At 38.2% G+C, this 20,570-nt stretch overlaps 1 protein-coding gene across 3 annotated transcripts in view; it reads right to left on the bottom strand.

Annotated features, from left to right (window-relative positions):
• Positions 1 to 20,570, bottom strand: part of ABCC11 (ATP binding cassette subfamily C member 11) — an 85,205-nt gene that overhangs the window by 30,527 nt on the left and 34,108 nt on the right. For all 3 annotated transcript variants that reach the window (XM_012553799.3, XM_012553798.3, XM_031954438.1), the window contains 4 exons: positions 17,847 to 17,918; positions 11,067 to 11,191; positions 9,435 to 9,507; positions 1,114 to 1,317 (listed from right to left, as the gene is read on the bottom strand). In XM_012553799.3, coding sequence (XP_012409253.1) covers positions 1,114 to 1,317; positions 9,435 to 9,507; positions 11,067 to 11,191; positions 17,847 to 17,918 — 474 coding nt within the window. The remainder of the gene's footprint in view (positions 1 to 1,113; positions 1,318 to 9,434; positions 9,508 to 11,066; positions 11,192 to 17,846; positions 17,919 to 20,570) is intronic.

The raw sequence follows: 20,570 nt of genomic DNA on the forward strand, positions 1-20,570 counted from the left end.
AAAGTTAAATGTTATATCATTATTCATTGCATTGTTCTTATTAACAATATCAATAGTATTTTAACTTGATTCTAGATGAGATTAAGGATTCTCTTTCATGGAAAGTTTTTGTGAATTTAATGGATTGGATTCAGTTCTGTCTGGAAGCAGGTGGATGGACTCATTGAATGTCCATAGAATGTTAGAAGAGTTCTTAGAGAACCCCCTAATTTAATGGACAGAGAACCAGGCCAAGAGAGGAGTCACAAGGAGTGTGGCAGATTCACAGCTAGAATCCACACCATTTGATTGACATTCCAGTCTTTTTGCTTTCCCACCATTCTGGCTGTCTTTGATTTGGGCTTCTGTCTTCAGAGAAGAGCCAAAGAATATGTGCATATTCAGTCTATGTAACAATTAAGGCAATGGTCTTTCTTGAAAATCAAAGCATCAAACACAGTGAAACGAATGGTAGGAATAGAGCAGGAGAATTCATTGGGTCCAACCTGTTAATTTTGTAGGCTGAGACTGCCCCTTGTAGATTTCAAAATAATCCTAGAACACTTAATTGTCTGTACTCTTCTGAAAATCTTTAGGATCAGAAATCTTACACTCTCCTCCAGCATCAAGACTTTCCTCCATATTTTTAATCCAAATCTCTTGTGTACTCCATTTGAAGACATAAAATCAGATCATCAGCATCTTCATGTATCATATATCAGACTAACAGTGCCTTTATAAACCTAAAGACAGATAGCCCAATTCCATCTTAGAGATAAGCACTCAAATTTTACCCGCTCATAAGTCTTTTACCAGTTTATCTTCCCCCGATATTGTAAATAAAATTTGCATTTCTTATACCTCTTATAACCTGTCAGAGGTTTGAATCCTGGCTCTACTATTTATTGTTTTGCTATCTTGAACAAATAATTTAACCTCTTGGGTATCAGTTTCCTCATTTGTAAAATGACAGGATTGGAACTGATGCTGTACAATATCTCTTCCAGCTTTAAATCTTTGAGCATGCCACTGACATGATTAAATCACACTGGGGCTAGGCGTCATGTAAAACTTCAGTTAATCAGCTTTTTTCCCACAAATGGCTACTGCCATACCAGATTTAATTCTTATTACCTGCAGCTGATGAGTCACCAGAACCATGGTCTTCCCACTAAGTGCCTTCTTAATGCACTCTTCAAATATGTGCTTCCCAACATGGGCATCCACTGCAGAGAGTGGGTCATCCAGCAGGTAAATATCACGGTCAGCATACACAGCGCGTGCCAAGCTGATCCTCTGCCTCTGGCCCCCCGAGAGGTTGAGGCCCCGTTCCCCAATCTGTGGGAAGAGCCAGAAAGGTGACCAACCAGAAGAAGGCAGATGGGGAACACGCTCCAGCTACTCCTTCCACAGCTTTGTCCTGGGGGGAGTGGCTCCGACAGGTTCTTGCTTAAGTCAAACCCTTGTTGATAAGGGGCCCAGATGGACAGTGTCAGTGCCCAGCTATCAGACACACGAGACAGACCAGACAGCTGGCAGGGCAAAGCAGAATGGCTAGGAGTCAGGGGGACCTGAGTTCAAATCTGATCTCAGGCACTTACCAGGTGTGTGATTCTGGACAAGTCACTTAACCTCAGTGGCCTCCAAACAAAAAAAGCAAGAAGGAATGTAGAGGGCTGAAAGACTGAAAAGGTGTACTTGAATCTGAGACAGCAGAGCACTTAAAGGCTAATTATCTATTCCATGTGAGACAATGACTTTATTAGCATATGTTTGGATAAAGAGGTCAGAGTCACTTTGAAGAAGCAGGAGGAAGAGAGAGGTTGGTGACTTAGGACTCAAGAATCCAAGGTACATTATTGGCAAACCTCATGGCAGTTTGCCTGCCTCCTTCACTTCTCCCCCTAAAGTCCAAGGACTTTAATTTATCCTGACTCTGGCTGACCCTGAGGTCCTCCAAAGAAATATACTATGCTCCACATTTTGTCACCCCATGTGGGCCAATGACCCTAATTTCACTGAAGAAGTTCCCAGGGACCAGGAAATAGGATGAGTATTTTAATAGACAAACAGGGAACTTACTTTGTTAAGAGCTAAACTAATAACTCTTGTTTTCTAGCTGAAATGGGGCAGATATTAGGAAAAGATTCTCCCCCAACCCCACCCCGAGGGAGATCTACAGGAAGCATACTCAGATTAATAAAGAGGCAAGGTTTGCTTGTAACTTGGGAGCAGATCGGTGGACTCTTGGATATATTAGAATGCACGTTGCCTTGGTTGTTCAAGGGGAAAAAAATAGAGGCAGATAATTGGAAACTAGTAGATCAGCTATGTGAATATTACAATGATAAAGGTCCTGATTCAATTTCTGTTATGGGCCAGAACTCTGAACTTGAAACAAAGGATTCTTACAAGGTGCTAAAGTCAGTGGAATTGATAGAGACAATGGTTATCTAGTTTAGCATGGTTCAGTATGAATGGTTTAATCTTACAACAAATAATGGTTTCCTAGTGATATAATGATTGGTTTATACTCAATGTAGAGCATATAAGCTAGGAGCCTTAGCCAGGATTCATTCAGAGAGATTCAGAAAATAGGCAGGAGCTCAAGCTCTCAGAACCAAGAAGAGAAATAGACCTCTAAGAAAGCTAACTGGGCCCTAGGAAAGGAGACAAGACTTTGAAAGAGATAATAAAGGATTTGGACTTTAACACCTGGCTGTTCTTGTGGTGATTTACTAAATTGAAATGAAGGCTGCCCCCAGAGACCCCAAGAAAACTGAACTTACAAATTTCTAAGGAAACATTCTATATATATATAACATAGTACAATTGGCCTTAAAGAACCCTGCAAGTTCTAGAAAAAAGAAAAGTTTTAAGAACAGCCAGATGAGAAAGTGTGAGGAGAAAGAGGAAGAGAAGGGAGAGGATAATGGAAATATCACCAGAGGGCTTGAGGACTTAAGTGAACTTGAAGGGCATACTGATTCTCACTCTCACAGCCCAGCTTCAACTCCACCTACACCTGAAGCAGGCTGTTGACCCTCCCCCATCAACTTCACTTTCCAGGATGGAGGGAGGAAGAGTAGTGGGAGGGGCAGTGATATCACCAGCACCTTCCCCCCAGCAATCACCTCCTCCTATGACTAGACTGCAAAAGGCACTACTTAAAGCCACAGAAGAAGGGCAGGATACAGCTCATTTGAAAGCAGAAATGTATCCTATGATTGAACAGTTTAACTGTTAACTTTCTTCAGGTCAAGAAAAGAGAAGATACACTCCTTTTAATCTAGAAATCATCAAAGATCTGATAAAGGCTTGCACTCCTTATGGGGCTACATCATCTTATGTTAAAATGTTATTACAGAATTTGGCTTATGAAACTTTAAGCCCTAGTGACTGGAAATCTATAGGAAGGACATGCTTAGAACATGGACAAAACTTGTTGTAGCTTTCTGAATATAGTGAACTCTGTAGGATACAAGCCCAACTAAATAGGCAAACTGGAGTTAATACTCCAATCCAATACTATGACCAACTAACAGGTGTAGGTTCTTATGCAGACACTTCAATACAAATTAATTACCCCATAGCAACATATGAGCAAATTGCTGCTGCTGCTATCAAAGCATGGGGTTTTATCCCATGTAAACAGGACAAAGGAGAGCCCTTCACAAAAATAGCACAAGGGCCAAATGAACCCTTTGCTGATTTTGTGGGACATCTGCAGACAGCTGTCATATGAACTATTAGTGAAAATGCAGCAACAGAAATTATGATAAGGCAACTTGCAAAAGAAAATGGTAATGATGTGTGTAGAAGAATTATACTAGGACTACAGAAGGATGCTCCTTTAGAGGAGATCATAAGACGCTGTATCTCAGTGGGCACAAATACCTTTTATAGCCAGGCTATGATGCAGACTTCCCAAAATCCAAACATGGGGAGACAGGGTCCCTTTTGGCAAGGGACTTCCAGAGAGACTCATCAATGCTTTCAATGTTATAAAGTAGGGCATCTCAAAGCTCAGTGTTGGCATAGAGATAGAGTGAAAAAACAGCATGGGAGAACAAGACCTAAAACCCCATGTCCAAAATACAACAGAGACTTCCACTGGGCATCGAATGTAGACTGATTCAGGGAAACAGGATGAAGGGCTCAGCCCCAGGGCCTAAAACAAAAATACTTGGGGCCTGATGGCAGTCAGTGCTATACCCAGAGAGCCTTTAGAAGTACAGTACTTAGACAATAGTCAGCCCAGAAGCAATCTGATAGGAGAAAGGGATTACAACTGGGAAGAATAGAGTTGTATGCAGCTGGGACTACTGAGATATCCCCTGGAGAGGTGAAATCTGTTCCTGTCCAGCCTATGGATCCCTTGCCCCCAGGCACTGTAGGCTTGACTATCTCACCTCCTGAGAGTACTTACAAAACGGTGTTCATCAATACACTGAGGTAGGAAACTGAGGAATGTATAGATAATATCCCAGTCACTAATACAGGTAGACAATATGTGACTTATAACTCAGGAGAAGTAGTAACATCAGGTTTACTGATATAGACTCCTAATAGGCAATCTGGTGATAGCCGCCCAGATTCTCACTCCAAGCAACAGAATTCAGGAATAATCTGGACTACAGCAGTTACAGCTGACTGACCTATGCTCATTATCTATGTAAATGGCATATTGCTCCAGAAAAAAATTCAATGACATGCTCCTTTTCAATATTGCATATGAAGTATACCCTAAGGTACTCACAGTACAAAAACTTTCTTTAAGAACAGAGAAGCTAAACACCTTAAATGACTTTCAGAAATTGATAGGAAATATTCAATGGATGCATCCAATGTTAGGCTTGACTACCTATCGATTGCAACCATTGTATGACATTTTAAGGGGAGACAGTGCTTGAAACTCACCATGCCAGTTTACAAAAGAAGCTCAAGAGGCTTTGAGAGAAGTTGACTGGCTTTATCCAATGTGGTTGAAAGAGTCACTCAAAAATATCAGTTTTTGCCACAAAAGAGGCACTCACAGCAGTCCTTCATCAAGGAGACAGCATGATAGAGTGGGTGAACTTCCCAGCACAACCAGAACAAAACCTTACTCCTTATCTAGTGCTTGTGGCTAGAATTTTATTAAGTGCCATTAAGTGAGCAGTACAATTATGTGGGATAAGACCTGACAAAATATACACCTTTTATACCAATGCATAAATTAACGTATTCTGTGAAACCATCCCAGAGTGGCAAATTTTATTTGCCATGGCTCCAAATTTTACACAAGGGTCTCCATTAAAGATAACCCAACTATTACATAATTGGCAATGGATTCTTTAAGAAAAGATTTCTAAAATTCCTCTAAAAGGACCAACTATCTTTACAGATGCTTCCAAACATAACATTTGTGCTGTATACTCTCATGACTTAACTATAAAGAGAGTAGTCAGAACTTTTTTTTCAGTTCAATCAGCAGAATGAATTGTATGCAATCATTCTAGCTCTTACTTATTGTCCAGGAGATGTAAATATAATATCTGATTCGGCCTATTCAGTAGGTGTGGTACAAAGAATTGCCACAGCCCAAATAAAATTTGTAGCTTCCAATATATATCAGCACTTTAAGGTACTACAAAAGCAAGTGAGAAAACATCCAGGTAAGATATCTTGCATGTCCACTCTCATAGTGGATTTCCAGGTCCCATATTTGATGGTAATTCAAAGGCAGATAGTCTTCTAGCCATCTTGGCCAATATCCCTTTATTTCAGGCAGCCCAAGAATCTCATTCTAAATATCATCAGGCTGCTTGAGCTTTACATTTGCAATTTGGAATAACAAGAGAGGAAGCTAGGAGCAGAGTAAAAGCCTGTACAGCTTGCCTTTCTTTCCACGCTCCTACACTGCCTCCAGGGAAGAACCCTCATGGTTTGAGACCCAGTGAAATTTGGCAAATGGATGTGACCCATTATAAATCTTTTGATCATCTGTCTTTTATCCATGTTATGGTAGACACCTTTTTGGGATTCACTTTTGCAATACCAGCAGCAAAAGAGACAGCCTGAGTGGTCACTGAATTCTTTATACAAGCATTTGCAATTATAGGTGTGCAATTATGGGTGTACAAGCAATAACAGACAATGGTCCTGCATATACTTCTAAACATTTTGCACACTTTTGTGTACAGTATAAGATTTTACACACCACTGGCATATCTTTTAATCCTCAAGGACAGGCAATAGTAGAGAGGAGAAACAGAGACATTAAGACGCTCCTCCAAAAACAAAAGAAAGGGGGAACCACAGATAACCCTAGAGAATGTCTAAATCTAGCTCTTTATACTATTAACTTCTTGATTTTGACAAAGATGCACTGGCTCCGGCAGACAGGTTTTATAACTCACCGGAAGGGCAGTGTCCAGTGCGAGCAGCTCCACTATCTTTAGATAATCACCAGGTGATGTGGAGAGACCCAGAAAGTGGTGAATAGAAGGGACCAGATAGGTTAACTGCTTGGGGAAGAGGGTTTGCTTGTATTTCCACAGATGGAGAAGGAATCAGATGGGTACCAACAAGCCATATTGGCCTTGTCCATTGGAGAAAGATGGAGCAGACCCTTGAAACAAAGGAGAAGATCCAAGAAACATTGGGTGGTTGCTTTGCTGACTGTGTCCACCACTGAAAGAGCATGGCAGTTATGGCAATTGACTCATGGACATCAAAAATTGTTGGACTTCAAAACCCTCAGGAATCATTGGAATCCCTGAGACATGCAAAGATTGTTGCAGGACTTGAAAACCCTCAGGAATCATTGTATTTTCTGAGACATGATAAGACTATTGTAGGACTTGAAAACCCTCAGAAATCAATGGATTTTCTGACAAATGATAAGACTATTGTAGGACTTCAAAATCTGCTGGAGTCATTGGATTCCCTAACACATAATAAGATTGTTGCAGGACTTCAAAAACTTCCAGGGATCATTGCATTCCCTGACACGTGAAGTAATGGACAATAGACTGGTTTTGGACTATCTCTTGGCTGCTGAAGGAGGCATGTGTGTGATTGTTATTTACACACCCCCCTTCTGGGACTTCTGGAAATCTTTTACAACACCATGTTGATTCATATTGTTTGTTATATCACTACTTGCATGTACAATTCATGTTTTTTATACCACACTGAGCCTGCACCGACTGTGGGGAGAGTCATCACTGCTAGCCTGTGCCTTATTGCTAAATGCTTGTGTAATACCTCCCATATTGATGGGTTTGTGAATACCTGTTTCTAGTAAGACCTTTCAGCCCAGAAACCCGGTAGCAATATCTGGCTTGATTCCCCACTTCCCTTTGGTGTTTTCACCCCCTTTCCTGAGAAGTCGAGGGGGGTGGGGGGAGAGAGGGTGTGTGAACACCTGTGTTCTAAAACAAAAGAAAGTGGGAGATGTAGAGGGCTGAAACTCCAGAAAGGTATGCTTGAATCAGACAATCAAGTACTTAAGGTTAATTACCTATTTGAGTGAGACAATGACTCTTATTAGTGTATGTTTGGATAAATGGCTCTTCTCACCATTGGTGCTGGCTGAATGTTTGGTGTTAAGATAATCGTAGGAAAGGATCAGAGGGTGGGGTGAGAGAGTCCAGGGTCACTTTGGGGCAGGGCGAGAAGGAGAAAGGTGGAGATTCTGGACTCCAGAATCCAGGATACATCATTGACAAGCCTTGTGGCAATTTGCCTGTCTCCTTCACTTCTCCCCCTAAAGACCATGGACTTTAATTTATCCTGACTCTGGCTGTCCCCGAGCCCTCCAAGAAATTTTCCACAAAGGAAAGAAAAGAAAAGTTAAAAGCATCACAAAATGGGTATAGTGAGTGTAGTGAGTGGAGTACTGGACCTGGAGCCAGAAGTACCTCAGTTTAGCTGCCACTGTGTGATCTAAATTTGCCTAGGAAAACTGTAATTTAGACCTGCTCTTGATGTGGTGCTCTTATGGTCATAGGATCTTCTCTTTGCTTGCTTGAGAATTTTTTAAATGATATTTTTATTGATGCCTTTTTTTACATCATATTCACTTCCAAATGTATCTTTCCCCAAAGAATCCACATGTTTAAAAATGTTTGTAGCAGCTCTTTTTATAGTGTCAAGGAAGTGGAAACTGAGTGGATGTCCATCGCTTGGGAAATGGCTGAGTACATTAAGGTATATGAATATTATGGAATATTATTGTTCTATAAGAAATGATGAGCAGAATGATTTCAGAGAGGCCTGGAGAGACTTGCATGAGCTGATACTGAGTGAAGTGAATAGAACCAAGAAATGCTGTACAAAGCAACAAGAATATTATATGATGATCAATTCTGATAGACATGATTCTTTTCAACAATGAGGTGACTCAGGCCAATTCCAATAGAGTTATAATGGGGATAGCCATCTGTATTCCGAGAGAGGATTATGGAGACTGAATACTATAGATCATACCATAGTATTTCACTTTTGTTGTTGTTTGTGTGCTTGTTTTATTCTTTCTCACTTTTCCCCTTTTTTTCTGATTTTCCTTGTATAGCTTGATAAATGTGAAAATATATTTGGATGAATGGAACACATTTAATCTATAATGGATTACTTTCTGTCTAGGAAAGGGGGAAAGTGGAGAGGGAAGGAGAAAAATTTGGAACACAAGGTTTTGCAAGGGGTATGTTGAAAACTATTTTCACATGCATTTTGACAAAAAGCTATTATTACAAAAAATTTAAAATACCCCAAAAAAGAAATATTAAGATGAAATAGAAAAACTCCCAAATATATCTCTCTACTTCCCCATCCAGGAAGTCATTCTCTCTAATGAAGAGTTTTAAAAGAAGAAAAAAAAAATCAACAACAATTCAACAAAACCAACTAATGCAGAAACCATGTCTAATAGTATATGAAATATTCCATACCTATAGTTCCCCATCTTTGCAAAGAAAGGAAAAGAAAGGAAAATTTTTTCATGTCTTCTCTAGGGCCAAGTTTGGTCAGAATAATTATACTGCATTCAGATGAGTAAAAAACAAAAACAAACAAAAAAAAAAAACCTTGTAAGGAGGATGGGGAGATAGTAACATTGTTTGATCCTGAGATGAGATCTGAAGATGACTTGGAGGATGGATTTGATCTTCCTCAGAACCTAGGATAAATTAAGTTCTGATTTCTCTATAAGGGAACATCAGGAAGGAAAGGTATCAGAAAAGACTTGAGGATCACGAAAGAAGAGGCGCAGAGCTTCTAGTTTGAGTAGAGAAGGCTCTAGGAAGTTGGGAAATGTTCTGCCTCACCTATATACCCACTGATCTGAAGACAGTTGGGTAGATTCTTGCTTCTGGCAGAGTAGGGGAGAGTAGAAAGGAGATCTGGAAGAGATTCTATAATCTGAATGCATCATTAACAAGACAGTTATGACCTAATATCTAGCCACTTACTTCACTCATGTCTCCATAGGGCAAAATTTCCAGATCCCTCTTCAGCGAACAGGAATGGATCACATGGTGATATCTGAGGAAAACCAAAAGATAGAAATTGAGCAGTTTCCAATTCTGTCAATTAGTGATTCCAATTTGTGTGACCTTAGGTAAACCTCTCCCCTATTAGGCTCTAATTTTCTGATTCCACAAAACATGTCACTAACAGTTATCCTAGTCAGGGATGAGACTTGAACAGAGGTCTTCCTGTCTCTAAGGCTAGCTCTCTATCCATTGTGTCAGTTTCCTTACTTACATACACATGCACGGTATATATAGGAATATATATTAAATAATCTTATATTTATATATATTATATTTATATAAATAAATTAAAATTTTTTATGGTTGTACTTTGTCATTTCCATCTCCAGCTCATTTATAGATGAGGAAACTGGAGCAAACAGCTCAAGATCATACAGCTAGTAAGGGTCCAAGGCAATATTTGAACTCAGAAAAATGACTCCAGACTCAGCACTTTACTATGCCATCTAGCTAACTATAGATAGATACATATATATATATATATATATACACATTTATACATATATTTCATATGTATTATACATGCATGTATGTCATACATGTGTATTACATGCATGTGTGTGTATGTAATTAGGATAATATTTAAATAGTAAATATTTAACCACTGGCTCTCCATAGGGACCATGATAATTTTATCGTATTAACATTTGCTCACACTTGCTTAAGTTGAGACAATTAGCAAAGCAATAAGTCAAGCTCTGATTTATAATATTTGTCAGTTTCTGAGATATAAATGTTTACAGTAAAAATTAGCTTTCATAAGCCAGTATGAACTAACTACAATATATCCATGGATAGATGGAAGGATGGGAGCAGAAGAGGAAGCTGTATGTATGATGATTAGATACTCCTGACAAAGGGACTCCTTCTACTGAAGCAGAAACTGTAAATCATTAATAATGTATAGCCCTATAGCTCTAGGGAGCACTAATGGACTGTTACTTGTCCCTGTTGTTGTTAACACAATTATTATATATGGCCATATAACTATTATATGCCTAAAGCAGGATTTGAACTAAATATTTCTGACTCCAGAGGGGTCTCTCTGCCTATTACAACATGCTGCCTCCCATGCAAACATGTACAAGCATCTATGTGAGCCATCCAGTACCTTTTTGAGAAGGAGGGTGGTAAAGAAAGAAAAATATTCCAAAATCAAATTGTAACAAACCAAGTGGCCAAGCAAACCTTAGCCCCAAAGTTAAGGAAGTCTCTTGTAAAGACTCCATGAAGTGTATCTTTGTAATAGACTTTGGAGGTTTGCTCCCTACTACTTTCACTCACAACATGTAGTCCTGTTTCCAATGCCAGAAAAAATGAGGTGGACATGGGGATGGAACTAGGAAGACACATACTTCCTTCAAGGATCTTTAGCTTCTCTGATGTGAGTTCTCCCTTTCTCAGTGCAATTTGGAGATCTATGTATAATTCTTCATTGCCTAACAAATCTGGGGATCTTACCCCAATCTGCCCCAGACTCATCACCCCAAGAGCACACCTGTGGTCATTCTGACCCCTCAAATCCACAAAATGACATATGAAGTGTACCTGGCTTGGTCGTATTTTTCTCCCATGAGTATATTACTTCTGACAGTCCCACTGAATATCCATGGCTGCTGGGGGACATAGGCCAGACTTCCATTCACCCCCACAGACCCAGAGTGTAAATTCATCTGTAGCAGAAGGAATAGCCAACATAAGAACCAATGTAAAACTCTGGTAAGGTGATGGTGATGGCAGGTGGGGAAGGCACACCAATATCTGTGTAATACTCATCCTACCACCGACTGAGTAGTGCGACCTTCAGTAAGTGACTTTTCCTGTCAGGGCTCAAGCTTTTTGTTTCTGAACTGGAGAGAATAAAACCTGCCCTAATGAACAAACTAGAAAGTTGTAAAAAAATAAAAATATTACTATTCATGTTTAATTTGTAGCACTGAATAAATTCTACAATTTTTTGGTTAAAGATGTTAAATATCTTCTACCCCATTATATCAACATAATTGTGCAGTTTTCTGACAGTGGTTAAATGTTAATGATTTTTTAAAAATTTAATTTTATTAAAAAATAATTTTTTTAAATTCCTCCTTTGGAGGAAGAAGGTCTAGTTAGTTTAGGAAAGATCACAAATTAGTAGGAGAAGGTATAAATGAATTATAATTTATATACTCATAGCACTCCATGGTTTCCAAATCATAGACTCATAAATATGAAATTGAATGGTAAATTAAAGGAAATACAGGCCAAATGTCTCATTTGTAAGGATGAGAATGGAAAATAATGGTCATGGGAGATTAAATTATAACTCCCCCAAAATCACATAGATGATAGTAAGTACCTGAGTCAGGACTTGAATTGAAGTCTCTGAGCACAAGTCCAATACTCTTTTGTACCCTATTGTCTGAAATTCAGAGAGTTTATTTAACAACTACAAAGAGCAGAGGCAGGATTAAAATTTCACATTTCTTATTATTGTTCATTCTAATTTCAGTCCTATCTAACTCTTCATGATTCCATTTGCAATTTTCTTGGCAAAGATTCTGGAGAGGACAAAGATTCTATTTCAAAGCACAAGCATTTACTGGAATAGAATGGAAGAAGTTTGAAACAGGACATTCATTCCCCATTGCCATAAATTTAGGGTACACTTTCCCACAAACATACACACTATGAGTAGGGAGGGTGATTAAAAACAAAGAGTACAAGAGGAATATAGTAGACAAACAACTCACATGGAGGGAAATTCTTAAATAAGAGATAATTATAAAAGATAGAGTCAAATCATTGTGATTATACTAAATTGAAAAGCTTTTGCAAACACAAAATTAATGCATCTAGGTTTAGTGGTCAACTGTGAAAAAAACTGCATCAAATAGGATTTTGACATATAGCTTTATAGGTAACAGAAATTTATAAAATTAAAAACCATTCCCCAAAAGATAGGTGGTCAAAGGATATGAACAAATGGTTCTCTAACAAAGAATTACCTCCTTTTAACTACTATATAAAATGCTCTCTGTCAATAATAAGAGGAATGCAAATCATAAACAATGCTAAGATTCCTTTCATATTTCCAAAATTTGCAAAGATGACAAAGGACAGGAATAGTCAGTATTTGAGAAATTGCAGAAAGAGGAATACTAATGTATTATTGGTAGAGCTGTGAGTTGGTACATTCTAGAAAGCAGTTTGGAGTTATGCAAATAAGTGACTAAAATCTCCCTATATTTTGATTTTACCACCATGCACATATTCCAAAGAAGCCACTGACAAAAAGCAAAGCTTTCATATATACCAAAATACTTATAGTTGCACTTTCTGTGGTATCAAAGAACTAGAAATAAAATAGATGCTCATCAGTTGAGGATGCCTACATAAATTGTAGTGCATGAATGGAATGAAATATTACTATGCTGTAAGAAGCAACATTATACACAAAAACATGGAAAGACTTGTATGAATAGAAGCAGAGTGAAGTAAACAAAGGGAAAGCAAAATTTACAATGACCATGACAATGTAAATGAAAAAAAAACAATCACAAGACAATTGAAATGGAAGGTTGCAAAATTATAGTGACTAATAGTTGATGTATCAGGTTCAACTCTTTGTGATCTCATTTTGTGATCTGTGCAAAGATATTAAAATGATTTGCTCTTTTCTTTTTCAGTTCATTTTACATATGATGAACTAAGGCAAATGGGGCTAGTGACTGTGCCCAGAGTCACCCAATTAGTAAATGTCTGAGGCCAGTTGAGTCTTCCTGACTTCACGTCTAGCCAAATATCTCACTGTGCTATCTAACTTCCTTTGGCCCTAAAGAAGAGATATGAAAAAAGTCTTCTTCCCGATCCACTTCTTGCAGAGGTGGTATAAAACATCGCATTATAACATAAGATTTTTTTTGATGTGTTGATTAGTTTGCTGAATTTTTTGTTTCCTTAAAAAGAAAATTCTTGGTTGTAAGGAATGGCATTCTAGGTAAGAGATGGGGAAGGATACAGGGGTAAATGTAGGTTATGTAAAAACAAAAGATATTAATTAAAATCTATTTTTAAAACCTCATTTCCTGATTCAAAATCAGGATTATTTCCATTACATTACTATTACAATGTTATATTGAAAAGGTGTTCTTTATTCTCCCCACCCCAGCCCCATTGAAGTTATGCTGCTAGGATCGAATCACATACTGATCATTAAATAGGAGAATTGTCTTTTTTAGGAAAGATGTGTTATGCTGGACTATAGATTAAGAAAATCATCAATTAGCTCCTGTGAAGCCCATCTTTTTATAAATAGGATCATAAACTTTAGGGCTAGAAGACATTTTAAAAGTCATCTAATCTAAACCCTTCCTTTAAAAAAAAAAAAAAGTTTTACTTGTTTTTTAGAGGTTAAATGCCTTGCCTAAATTTTTTTATGCCTTTTGTTTTGACATTGCAATCATTCCTAAACATGGCACTCCCCCTTCCTCTCCTACTCATTAAATAATCTCTTGTATAGGTTTTACAATAAGAAAATTTAAGCAGAAAAATCCTATTTCATTGTGTTCAATTGACATCACAAATAGCACTCTACATACTTTGTCACCCACTTCATCAACAAAGGGAGGAAACTATATATTTCTTCATCTTTGTTTCTGCTCTTTGTTTTAGTGGCACAATGGCAGCACAAATTAGTAGACAATAGGTGGGGCTTCAGAGTCGGGAAAATCTCAGCTGAAGTTCCTGCTTTGATCCCAACTGACACTACACATATCATTTAATGACTCAGTGACACCGTGCTTTATGCCTAGAAGTTGCAAAACAGTTGTTCTGGCTTAATAAAAGGGATTTTGTCAACATGAAAGCACAGATCTAGACTCTCCCCCCAAAAAAGTGATAGTCTTTTTTCTTGACCAAGAGATTTTTAGATACTTTGAATTGGAGGATTGGTGTTGTATTCTAAATTAGTGCACTCTTATCTCATGCTTTTGATCATATTTTTGTTCCTGTTTAAATTTTCTTTATTCACATAGTTGTAGAAATCAGATACTTTTTTTTTATTCTATTTTATCTTCTCTAACTCACTTTATGCAAGAATTCTTATATTGTGTTGTATTCTTCATATGCATCATTCCTCATGTTGTAGTAATATTACATTTAGCATAATTTATTCAGTAATTCTCCAATTGTTGGTTTTTCTTAACTATTATAGATAATGCTACTATAAATTTTTATGTACCAATTAAATTGTCAGCATGTTTTAAAAAGAATTGTCAGCATGTTTTAGAGAAAGATACTCCTTTTAGAGAAGATTATAAGGGCACTGTTGGTAGAATTTTGAATTAACCCAAATATTTTGGAAAACAAATGGAATTGTGCAAGGAAAGTTACAACACTGTTCATACCCTTTGACCCATTGATCCCACTAATTAATCTATATCCCAAAGGAAGTTATTGACAGCAAGAAAAGACTTATTTTATGAAAATATTCATAATAGCAGCATTTCTCAGAGAAAGAAAGGAAAGGAAAGCAGAGGAAAGGAGAAAAGGGAAAGAAAAAAAGACTTTTGCTCTTAGACTAGGGGACTTTCACATACCCGATGTTCCTTAAAACTCTTCAGTCCCCCATGGCCTATTTATTCACTCCAGCTCAAGCTACACATAGAAATGGTCATATCATTATCCACAACTGTTCCATATCCTTAATCAAAAATTCTACCTTTCCTCTATCTCTGGGGTTTCTAACTTTTTTGTGTTATGAACACCATTGACAATCTGATGAAAACTATGGGCCTTTTCTCAAAATAATATTTTTAAATGTATAAAATAAAATATGTAGGATTATAAAGGAAACCAATTATATTGAAATAAAGATATAACTTCTCCCCATTGTGGGTCTGTGGCTCAAAGACCATTTATTGACTTTATATTTATTCTGTTTGTAATTATAGTGACATACATCATTTCCTACTCTCTGTCCCATTAAAATGTTAGACCCTTGTAAGTTATGAGATTGTTTCATTATTTGTATTTATGTCCCCCAAACCTAGCACAGCGCCTGACATATAGCAAAGACTTAAGAAATGCTTGTTTATGAAATGATTGTTCTTTCCAGGGCTTTGACTAAGTTTCCCTTAGTAAAAAGTTAGGTGACTTATAGAGGCACACTTATTCTCACCACCTCAGTAAGGAGTTTTTTAAAGGTCAAAGCAAAAGACTAGGAAATGGGAGACCCAGATTCTAGACATGGTTTTGTCTGATTGTGAATTCAGACAATTATCTCCCCTCCATTTTCTCCTGTAGTAAATATAAATAATAATTCCAAGGCTATTTGGAAGATCCAGTGATATAATGGTTATGAAGAGATTTTGAGAAGTCTTTTGACTTCTCAAAGTACATGAAGAGTACATGAAGAGTACTTGAAGATCAATTTGCCATCTAACTTAAAGGCAAATTTGCAAAATCTACACCAACAGCTGAATGCCAGGCAGTTTGTTGTTCACCTGATACCAGGATATTTTAAATGTATAGAAACACATTTAAAAAGAGAAGGGGAAAAGGAAAAAAAGTGAACTTCTTTTTCTAAGTCCAATTGAATCTCCAACACAAAAAATTTAGTGACGAGATCAACTAGTCACTGAGCTACAGTAGACTTGAAGAGAAACTCCAGCCTTGATGTTTATTACTCATGTGATCAGTGGCAAGTTCCTTAGTTCCTTAGTTTCGCCAAATATCAGTTTCCTCATCTGTTAAACGAGGATATTTGTGTCCTCGCGCCTAGTAGTACTGGTAGTAATAGTAATGGTGGTGGTGGTGGTAGTAATAGTAGTAATGGTAGTAGTAGTAGTAATGGTAGTGGTGATAATGGTGATTGTGGTCGTAGTAATAGTAGTAGTGGTAGCAGTAGTGATGGTAGTAGTAGTGGTAGTACTAGTAATGGTGGTGGTGATGGTAGTAATGTTGATGGTGGTGGTAGTGGTAGTGGTAGTAGTAGTAGTAATGGTAGTAGTGGTAGTGGTGGTAGTAATGGTAATAGTGGAGGTGGTTGTGGTAGTAGTAGTAATAGTAGTAGCAGTAGTATTAACAGTAGTGGTAGTAATGGTAGTAGTAGTAGTAGTACTAGTAATGGTGATGGTAGTGGAAGTATGTGGTACACATTATTATAGTCCTGCAAAGTTTGCAAAAGTACAGCTAGGTGACACAATAGATGAAGCACGAGGCCTGAACTCAGAAGACTCATCTCCCTAAGTTCAAATCTAGTCTCAGACACTTCCTAGCTGTGTAACCTTGGACAAGTCACTTAGCCCAGTTTGCCTCGGTTTCCTCCTCTGTAAAATGACCTGGAGAAGGAAATGGTGAACCAGCCCAGTATTTCTGCCAAGAAAACCCCCCATGGGGTGAGGAAGAGTCAGATGTGACTGAAACAGCTGAATGCCAACAAGCATCAGGGTTTGGGGAGCACTTTGCCTAAATTGCTGCACTGAACACAGCCTCCTTAGCTAGTGTATTGCCTTCCTCACTTTCCAGCTGAAGCAAATGAGGATCAGGTCAGGACTTTTATATCATGCCCCAGAAACTTTTTCAAGCTGAGAGCCCCAGCTTGGAATTCACAACCCCAAAGTGCCTTTGTACTGTTGAGCTCCTCTCTTTGTCTCTCCCTCTGAGTCTCATCCTGCAACATCACTCCCCTCACTCTCCCTACCCCATTTTCAGCTTCTTTCTGTACGCTGGCTTCCCTCATTAGGATGCTAACTTTCCTTCTGTTTGTATTTGTTTTTCCATAACTTAGTCCATGCCTAGCATACAGTAAGCTAATAAATGCTTGTGGACAGACTGATAGAAAACTTAAGTGGCTTGCATTGAGTCACACAATTGAGGCTGTATATAATGGAGGGCTTTATGACTTCCACTCCAATATTCTATCCACCATACCATCCTGCCTATAAAAATACTGGGTCTGATTTTTTACAAAAAGATACCTAATAGGGTACCTTCACAGAGCTGATTTATGAGGGGGGGGAAGTAAAATAAGATGAAATTTTGAAGGAATTAACTTTAGACGAATCCTTCTCAAGATCATTGATTCATTAGTCAATAAGCATTTAGCAAACATCTATTATTTGCCAGACACTGTGCTAAGTGCTGGGGACATCCAAAAAAAAGGGTAAAGATAGTCCCCACCCTCAGAAAGCATACAGTCCAATCGAGGAGGCCACATGCAAATCAAGGACTTTATGTGTCGTGGTGGCAAGACTGACCCACAGAAGACTCGGGGATGGTGAGGGATACCACACAGGTATTTAGATCTGTGTGAATAGAAATTGTACACTGGAACATTTTACTTACCTCCCCCAGTATAGCTGACAACAGACAGCTCTTTCCACTTCCCGTGTTTCCACAAATTCCTAAAATCTTCCCCTGCAAGACAAATGAAAAAAGATGAGTGTTGAATGATGTACTCCATAGCCCCCAAACTATTACAACCCAAAACCTCATCTGTGCCTGCATTTTGTCAGTACAGACACAGCATCAAGAAGAGGGAACAACTGTCCTCCCATCATTTCTCCAACCCCCTCAGTAAGTCTTAAAATCCTTTCAGAAAAGTTTTGAAGGATGGCAATATCATGGCATCATAGATCCAGAGCTGGAAGGGGACTCAGAAGCTATCTGGTCTAACCAGTCATTTTATAGATGAGGATCCCGAGGCCTGGGAATGTTACAATAAAGCTGAAGATGTACTTTCAAAGCCAGTGGTGTCTGTGTACTTTGGGACTTCTTGGGTCTGTGATGAACACAGTCTGGGTTTCTCATAGCTGTGAGATTCCCCCAAAGGGTGACTGGTGCATTGAAATCACATTATTAGGGATCCTTACATATGGATCAGCAGTCCGATTCTAATTGAGTTTGATACCACTGATCTAGTCTGCTTTATTTGAAGCATATATGAAGAAACTAAAGTTTAGGGAGGATCAGTGACCTGCTCAATAGGGCCTCTCTGTTCCAAGACTCACTCTATCCCATCCTCTTTAGTAGACTGCTTATTCTATCATCCCTCCTCTCTCAATAATCTTAGTTGCTAACTGATCCAGTCATTATGTGGAGCAATTTGGGACTATGCCCAAAGCACTATAAAGCCTTATATTCATACTGTTTGATCCATAAATACCACTATTAGGTCTGTATCCCAAAAGAGATTAAAAAGCAAAAAGGAAAATGACATATATAGAGTAAAATATTGATGGCAGCTCTTTTATAGTGGCAAAGAATTGGAGATTAAGAGGATTTCCATCAATTGGGGAATGGTTGAACAAGCTGTAGTGTATGATTGTAAAAAATAATATTGTGGTATAAGAAATGATGAGCAGTATCCTTAGAAAAACCTAGAAAGGCTTATACAAACTGAAGCAAATTGAAAGGAGAAGAACTAGGATAGCATTGTATAGAGTAACAGCAATATTGTAAGATGATTGATCAACTGTGAACAATTTAGCTATTTTCAACAATACAGTGATCTAAGACAACTCTGAAGGACTTATGATGAGAAATGCTATCAATCCCCAGATAAAGAACTGACAGAGTCTTATCACAGATTAAGGCATAATTTTTTACTATTTTTCTTGGGGTTTTTGGTCTATATTTTCTTTTAGAATATGACTAATATAGAAAAATGTTTTGCATGACTACACATATATATCCTACATAAAATTGTTTCCCTCCTCAGTGAGAGGAAGTGGAAAGGGAGGAAGAGAATTTCTAACTCAAAATTTTAAAAATGAATGATAAAAATTGTTTTTACATATAACTGGGGGAATAAAATACTAAATAAATAATTCAATAATCTTCCATTGCTCCCTCTCTACCAATTCTTTCCCTGTTGCCTACAAACATGCCTATATCTCTCCCCTTCTTCAAAAAATCCTCATTTGATCCATCCATCCCTCTTAGCTGTCTTCTTCTATTTTACCTCCCTTTTATGGCTAAATAAGGTGAGGAAGCTATCTACAATAGGTGCCTCCACTGCCTTTTCTTTAACTCTCTTCTTAACTCTTTGCAATCTGATTTCCATGCTCATTCAACCCAAATTGTTCTGTCCAAAGTTCCATGGATCTCTTAATTGCTAAATTTAATGACCTTTTTCTCAATCCTCATCCATTGCTTAATCATTGACACTATGTCATCCTCTTCTCCTTGATATTGTTTTTTTTTTTCTCTAGATTTTCATTATATTGCTTTTTCCGGGTTCTCTTCTAACCCATCTGACTTCTCCTTCTCTATCTCCTTTGCTGGATCTTCATCTGTGCCATCCACTAACATCTGGGATCCCCCAATGCTCTGGCCCAGGACTTTTACTCTTCCCTCTCAATACTATTTCAGTTGGGAATCTCATCAGTTCCCATAGTTTCAATGATTACCTTTATACAAATGATTTTCAGATCTACTTGTACGGATCTACTTGTACAACTCTGTTGACCTCCAGTCTTGCATCTTTGCCTTTTAGACACCTTGAAATGGATTCCCACAGATACCTTAAACTTAACATGTCCAAATTGAGTTCATTAACATCCTCCGCAGCCTTTGCCTCTTCCTCCTCTATTTCTGTTGAGGGTACTACCATATTCACAAGCTAGTGCCATCCTGAACTCCATGCTCTCACCCTCCAACAGCCAACCAGCCATTGATCCTGTCATCTACATCATTGTGACATCTCCTGTATACATCCCTCCGACATTGCCTCCACTCTGGGGCAGCTTTTTATTACCTTCCACCCAGGCTGTTCATAATAGACTCTTGGTTGGTCTCTCTGCCTTTATTTAGTTAATAAATAACTCCTTCTTTCTCCTCCTCACTCCAACTCTTCCTCCACTCATAGTGATCTTCCTCAAATGCAGGTCTGACCATGTTGCCTCCCCACCCCACCAACCCTTCTTATATAAAATCCAACAGTTTCCTATTAAATCTGGAATCAAATATAAAGCCCCATGTTTGGTCCTTAAAACTCTTCATATCCTCTTCCTCTCTACCTTCCCTGCCTTACTTTTCCATGTGCTCTCAATCCAGTGACACTGACCA

The sequence above is a fragment of the Sarcophilus harrisii genome, chromosome 2, assembly GCF_902635505.1.
Source record: "Sarcophilus harrisii chromosome 2, mSarHar1.11, whole genome shotgun sequence".
Taxonomy (NCBI): domain Eukaryota; kingdom Metazoa; phylum Chordata; class Mammalia; order Dasyuromorphia; family Dasyuridae; genus Sarcophilus; species Sarcophilus harrisii.